Source organism: Primulina tabacum, chromosome 16, assembly GCF_025594145.1.
Source record: "Primulina tabacum isolate GXHZ01 chromosome 16, ASM2559414v2, whole genome shotgun sequence".
In the NCBI taxonomy this organism is placed as follows: Eukaryota; Viridiplantae; Streptophyta; class Magnoliopsida; order Lamiales; family Gesneriaceae; genus Primulina; species Primulina tabacum.
The window spans coordinates 33,977,736-33,985,361 of record NC_134565.1 but is presented as its reverse complement, the minus strand read 5'-3'; the positions used below and the strand labels follow the sequence as shown (position 1 = coordinate 33,985,361).

At 29.5% G+C, this 7,626-nt stretch overlaps 1 protein-coding gene across 2 annotated transcripts; it reads right to left on the bottom strand.

Annotated features, from left to right (window-relative positions):
• Positions 1–276: 276 nt before the first annotated feature.
• On the bottom strand, positions 277–3,037 carry LOC142529115 (tropinone reductase homolog At5g06060-like). 2 transcript variants are annotated; one of them, XM_075634510.1, is made up of 5 exons: positions 2,887–3,037; positions 2,586–2,793; positions 941–1,157; positions 742–848; positions 277–639 (listed from the first exon to the last, which is right to left on the bottom strand). In XM_075634510.1, exons 1-5 carry the CDS (start codon positions 2,976–2,978, stop codon positions 460–462), a joined length of 804 nt encoding a protein of 267 aa, XP_075490625.1. In that variant the 5' UTR covers positions 2,979–3,037; the 3' UTR covers positions 277–459. The 2 variants fall into 2 exon arrangements, with proteins under 2 accessions (XP_075490625.1, XP_075490624.1); XM_075634509.1 differs by having other exon boundaries at positions 277–642; positions 2,887–3,030.
• Positions 3,038–7,626: the final 4,589 nt, after the last annotated feature.

The following is a 7,626-nucleotide window of genomic DNA, read 5'->3' as shown; positions in this document are numbered from 1 at the left end:
TATTCTTTTCCTTGCATGTATGAAGTGTTTTGACCTATCTTATAAATATAAATGTGTGATACCGTCTCAAAGAACCCTCGTCTAAATAAAGAACTTAAGTACTGGATTTGTCTTAACTGTTATTTTGGAAAGACAAATTTAAATTGTTCTAAAACATGCATGGAATTATGCTTTCATTAATTATACAGTTTTATTTGCAGATAATACAGCTTAAGGCATATATTATCACTTAAATCTAAAACATATATCTCAACCTGTTTCGTACCCTCAATCAAATGTTGAGAATTTAAAAATTAATCTAAATTAAAGCCATATAATGAATATGTTTCACACGCATTAGTTCTTTTATCAGATTATTACTCAGAATAAATATAACATAATATTCATAATTGAGACAAGTTTTGAAGTAATCAAGATGAATGTTTAAGGTTGCCTAATTGAAACTGTTCCGAATTTGAACTAAATTCCTCCAGCAGTGTATCCTCCATCGACATAAATAACCTGGCCAGTAATATAGGAAGCAGCGGGAAGGCAAAGAAATGCCACCAGGGAAGACACCTCCTCCGGCTCTGCTATTCTTGTGATCGGGGTTCGATCCATTAGTGCCGCAAACATTCCAAGCAGGCTTGGATCAACGTCCTCCTTATAATTCATCAAAATCAAACATCCATCTTAATTAACATTTTCTCATCATAAATGTAATAGAAAAGTTGGAGAACAGATCATGATCAGGAATCATACATGTTTCGAGATGGTCGTTCGAACCCCCCACGGAGCGACGGTATTCGTACGAATGTTATGCTTAGCCCACTCGCATGCCAAGTTCCTCGTTAGCTGATTTATTGCACCTAAGGATCGAAAATTTTGCATAAGATCGAGCAGTACTGAAATATTTAGATACAAATTAATCATGTACTAAATAATTGAACATATCATCCACCTTTCGATGCAGCATACGCCGACATAGCAGGCAAAGCCATGCCACCAGCAACAGAAGATATGAAGACTACACTCCCAACTTCAGATGCTTTTAAAAGAGGGTAAGCGAGTTGAGATATATGGTAAGGGGACTCCAAGTTTGTGGTCATTACACGAGAGTAATCTTCAGCAGTATGATCACAAGCTCTTTTCATCAAACTTATTCCAGCATTATTTACCTACAGAAATTAAATAATTTGTTCTAAACGAAAAAAAATAGCTTAAATTAAAGCACCACGTTCGCATTTGGCCAATAATTATAAAAAAAAACATTAACTCATTAGATGATTACGAACAAACTTTGACTACTTGCACAACCTAACTAAAAGCCACAAAACAAACCAACTACGTAAATACTTTTTCAATTTTCTCATATAAAGTAAATTAAATGGCATCACAGAAGTACTTTTCTAAAAAAACGGCATAAAAAACAATCTTAATATCGGCGACAAAAACTATCAGGGATCGATAATACCAAACTTTATTTAGCATAAAATAATTAAAAGCATATATACTGTGGATGAAAACAACATCAGATTTCAAATTAAAAGAGAGAGAGAGATATATATATATATATATATATATATATATATATAATATGAAACACACAACAGACCCCTACCTTGTCTACTTCTCGGTACACAGTGACCATGTTACGATCGATGTGGTCCCTCTGTGTATGGAATAAAGGAACCACTTTGAAGATTTGATCTAACTTATGCATAAATATATTTCATTTTATGACTTTTTTCAATAATTCCTATATTTTTCAGATTTAAGGTCTCGATCATGTACGCCCACTCATATATATTTGAATAAATCAATTTATTTTTTATGACACATTTTTCTTGATAAAAAAAATTTTGTTCTCTAGAATTTATTATATTATTTGGTTCCTTTGCACAGAAAGGACAAACTTCTTCAATTTTGCAAGTGTCCCGACGAGAATGGTCAATTTCTCTTAATAAATATATTATTATTTTCTTATGCTACATGCATGCTCTTTACCTGTACGTATCTGCCAGGTCCCCCCCAACACCCAAACAAACCACATTACGAGGGCCAGTTCTCTTCTCTTTAAAATTTTTTTTGTATAATTTTTCGAGAATTATATATTATGGAACTCAAGATCATGTTGCTATGATATATTTACTCGATACAAGATATATATATATATATATATATATCTTAATTTGGAATAGTAGTACTTTTACGAGATGAAAATGACAGAAATCAAAAGTTATATGACTGTGAATGAAATTTGATGTCATAGAATATCAAATTAAAATCATATTAGAAACAAAATTAGATGACTGAAATTAAAAAATTCCCCAACACATAACAACTCCGTCACGTAAAATAGAGAAATTGAAAATAAGGAAAATTATGATAAAAAGAAGAGTATGTCTCTCATGAGGCGGTCTCACGAATCTTTATCTGTGAGACGGGTCAATCCTACGTATATTCACAATAAAAAGTAATACTCTTAGCATAAAAAATAATATTTTTTTCATGTATGACACAAATAAGAGATCTGTCTAACAAAATACGATCTGTGAGACCATCTCATACAAGTTTTTATCTAATAAGAAATACGAAGAACTTACTAGAATATTGAGCTTGCCATCAAAGGTTAAAGAGACATTTTTCATGAGCTCTTCTCTTTGAGTCGCCGAAGACAAATCGCAGGCCGAACCCTTTACTTTGTACCCTTTGGCTTCCCATTCTTTGAGCCTTTCACTGATTTCTTCCTGGTTTCTTGAACAAATATAAACACTCGCACCAAATCCAGCTAGTTCCTCAACTATGGCGTAACTGCAAATTTTATATCATTCACGCACATATAATATAAATCAGTTTTTATAGAAAATCGCCAGAGAGAGAGTGGATTGAAATATTATTTATTACCCGATTCCTCTGGTGCCACCGGTTACGAGTGCCGTCATTCCTTGGAGTGTCCATCTGTGTTTTCTGCTGCAAGTCTGTGTTTCATTTGCCATTGTGAACAATTAATTTCTATGGACAAAATACTCTCCTTGGGAGTGGTATTTATAGCAAATTACTTTTCATGAATTATTTATTTTAAGTCAATGTGAAAGTTTGAAAAACACAAAATTTGTACGAGACTGTTTCGTAAATTAATTTTATGAGATAAATATTCAGCTTGATTCAATCTATAGAAAAATAATACTTTTTATGTTAAAGTATTATTTTTCTATATACGTGTAGACCAAATCGACCTATCTCATGAATATATATATTCGTAAGACTTTTTCACAAGAGACTCACACTTTCAAAAACGGGGCACAAAGTTATAAAGTTTCTTTTCTTTTTCATTTAATGATATAATAACAAAGTAAGATATGATTACGATTAATTGGACGATTTTGTATATTTGTTCTGGTTTTTATAATCCGATTCTGAAGATCTTTATAATAAAATTATTTCGATATTGAAATTGTGATTTTGATTTATTATGATGTTTCTATGATTTCCGGGCATATTATTTAAATCCCAAATTGGCAATGTGATCTTTTGACCCGATTGTGATAATTAGGTGATAATTTGATATAATTTAGGACTGAAATATTGAATGATTATGCATACGTAATCATATTTATTTTGAGCCATGTTAAATGTACAACAAGATTTGTATAAAAATTCTTACAACACAAAAAATTCAATATAAAAATTTCATTCATCAAAATCTCATTATAAATTCAATAAAAAAATCTCATTATATAATTGTTGTAAATATCAATTTACGATATATTTGTACTATATCTTTAACATTATTCATTTATTTATTACTATACATTATTAGCATCAATTTAATATGGTTGACCCATCTGAATTCCAATTATTGCTTAATTTCTTTGATTGTTCACTCATGATTTTGTTGTATTTGCACTCTAATACTATACCCTATATATTAACCAAAGTTGTCAATTAATTAATCTCGTCAACTTGGCCTACAAAATTTCATTGGTAGTGAGACGTTCTATATATGTTTAAATGAGGATCAAAATAAAATTTTTTATAATTCACGTGGTTTATATTTAAATGATGATCAAAATATAATTATAAGATATAGTGATGAACTACATTATAATTTTGATATATAAATTAAAAAAATCAATAGAAAAATAAAAGAATAAAAAAATGACATCAATAAGAATTAAACCTATAACTTAATTCATAAGAAACAATCACTTTATCCGCTGAACTACATAGGACTTACATTAAAGTTTTAACATTTTATTAATATATATAATTATTAATACAGACAATGACACCAAAGTTAGTTACTCTAGGTGTCTCAAACTTCATAGAATAGTATATATATGAGACGGATTGAACGATCCACGTCTAGAGTTAAAACTAATACTTTTTTCACGGGTTAGATTGGATCGGTCAGGAGACTCGTGTTATAAAATTGACATTTGATGTAGTTTTTTTTTGTGTGTATTTCATAAATCACAACATCGGTAGGTTTCCGATTATCCAAAATTATTATGGACCTTTCGATAGCTGTCACATTGTATAATAGCTGATTAACCGAAATATTATATTAATTTAGATATGACCAATTAAGCAAGAAAAAATAAAGATTCTGATCATCGAGCTTTTCCTCATGTATCTATGCTAATTGTTTTTGTTTATATATGTGTGTTCTATGTGATTATTCGGCTGTTCCCAACTCTTCATAAAACTTGCTAGCCTTAACAAGTATTACAAACATATATATTACTTTGCCTCGTGATTTATGTTGTTTGAATATTACAAACTTCACGAGTTTCAAGAAAAAAACTTGTATTCTATTTGGACACTTGGGTTTTGTTGTAATCAATAATAGAAAAAAAGAAAAAAATAGTTCAAATCGACCATATTTTATTTATTTTTAATTTAACTATTCAAAAAGGGAAAAGAAACCCATTATTTAGTAAAATCGTTGAGAACCACTGCTGCTAATTGCTAAAACATTACAATTCTTTGAAAATTCGATTTGTTCTGCAACATGCAGGGATATATACTCCACATACAAAATGTATCACCTAATATTTCCCACTCGAATTTTCATATTTAAAAATACTATACAAATCTCTCTCTCTCTCTCGCAATATTGTTTAGTCTTTATATCTTTAATACAATATGAACAACAACTTATACAATAAATTTATCATATCATCAATTCAAATGAGATCATAATCCTATTTCACATGTGATAGCGTGTGAACTTTGGTATTGTACTTCTAAAGCAATATTTATCTTTGGCCCCGTATATGGAAATTGAGGTTATTTCGATGCTAAGAAATTCAGATTTATGATAATAAATTCATTGGTTTATTTGGATAAATCGGTTTGATAATTTCTTTTTAATCTCAACAAATTATTTTTTGATTCATTAAGTTGAATTTCAAATCAATTCCACCAGTGAAATATACTATTTCTGACATTTATAGACCTTGGGCCTTTATTACTTCTTGTCTTCGGTGTTTTCCTTTTACGTTGATCTCGCTTATGAATCGGGCCTTTTAGTCTCAGGCAGGCCCGTTGAGAAAGTATTGTTTGTGATTCATAATCCACATGTATATGTGGGTATTTTTTTTAAAAAAAAAATATTTAATCCTAAAAACTACACCAATTTTCAATAATGAAACAAAGTCATGTTCCAACTTCGAGGTGCTAATAATAATGAAGGGTTTTGTTACAACAGGAGTCTCGAACTCGATAATTTGTGTCAAATTTGAGACTTTAATGTCAAATTTGCTGGCCATCGGAATCACAATTTGAAAATGCATGACAATTCTATTTATTTAAAAAACATATTATTTTCTATGAAATTGTTTAGCAACTTGTTACAAAGCTAATTTCTAAAAATAAGGATAGTTCATTTAATAAGTTGAATAATGTAAAGTAGTAAACATTTCAAGCCACATTAACATGGCACACTCCTCTTGTTCGAACCGGGGTTTGAAACCAAACCTTTCTTTAGAAGAGAGATTTGGTTTCTCTTCTGGAGGATAGTTGGGGTGATTCGTGTAAGATCCAATGTAGATCTAACTTTCGATTCACTCGTGGGATCATTGTTCACTAATAGACAGAGGATAATTAATTTAATTTAATCTAATGACATGTAAATATAATAATATTTTTTTTCTCGAAAATTCGATCAAAATGTATTGGATAAGTGTCCATCTGTCCCATTCAGTACCTTCTCCACGTTTTATTTTATATAAACATTGAGAGATACATTTAATTAAATATATATATATTAATATTCGTTTCTTAATCATAAAATCAACGTTTAGTCCTATTTATTTTTTACTTTAACCAGTTAAGGGATTAACTGTGGTCCACAGTCAACCAAGTAAATCCATTAAAATTGTGAGGTTTTCAGTCTTTTTAAAAGGAAGTCGATGTTTGCCAAACCCAAAAAATTGTTTTAGGCCACGGTAAATTTGAGAATATGTTGGTTTTTCGACGATGAAACCCGCAGCCGCTACGCTTCTTCTATAATCTAATTTGTCAGTTACTCCTTGTAATTTTGTCGATGAAAGCAAAGGAAAATGGAGAACTTTGCTCAATTCATCGCCTAAAACAAAGAAGATTCCTCGTAAACCATGTAGGAAGGATGTAAACATATGTTGATTATAAAATCATTCACGGCAAATTCTTAAAAAAAAAAACATAAATCGGAATACATATGTGATGAGAAGAAATATTTTAAATTTTTTATAATTGAAAAACCAAAAAGTATATATTATATGAGGACAAAAATATTATATATTTTTAATAAAAGTAGATATAAATTTTGAAATTTTTTATTTCAATTTGCCAAATTATCTCTACTCGTAGTACAAGGTTTATTTTGTTTCCAACTCATATAAAGAAACCTCGGGCCAAAAATGCCAGAAGAATCACGAACTTTTACATAGAAATAAACGAAACTTGTCAAGAACTTTTTTTTATAGTCACTGTTAGCGGAGTTTGAGTCGATACGTCACAATTAATCATATAATTAACTTTCCATTTAGATAAGTTATGTTTTTGATATAATTTACTAATAATTACAGTATTTAATACAATTCAAAAATTCACATATTATATATACAAATTACATATTTAATATAATTTCATTATTACTATCCAAATAATAATTAAAAGTATAACAAAATTTTATGAATCGATTCGATATACTAATGATCATGATTCATATACGTTACAGGTACGTCGTTTGCCAGTAAATTAATAATTAAGTGCTATCAGTAGATGCAATTGTACGATGGTCCCGACAGTTTTATTTTCAAAATTAATTTTAAACTTATTGGATGTTGACTAGGAAATTTGATAGCATCAAAATTAAATTTAATATGGACCAAGGTAGATTCAAATCTGATATAATCTATAGATTAGTCGTTAAACGGTGAGTTCCCGTCCAGACAACACCACAAAAAAAATATTTATATTAACAATTCCTTGTCAAATAAATGAACCGTCGATTTGTTAAGAAAAAAACATTAATTTTAATGGTTAATTTTTATTAGCTGATATTGTAGAGTTAGCCCGTTACATATTATAGTTGCTAGAACATTATCCAATATATCCATCTATTTTAATTACTTCTGAAAATGAAGATTATTTATT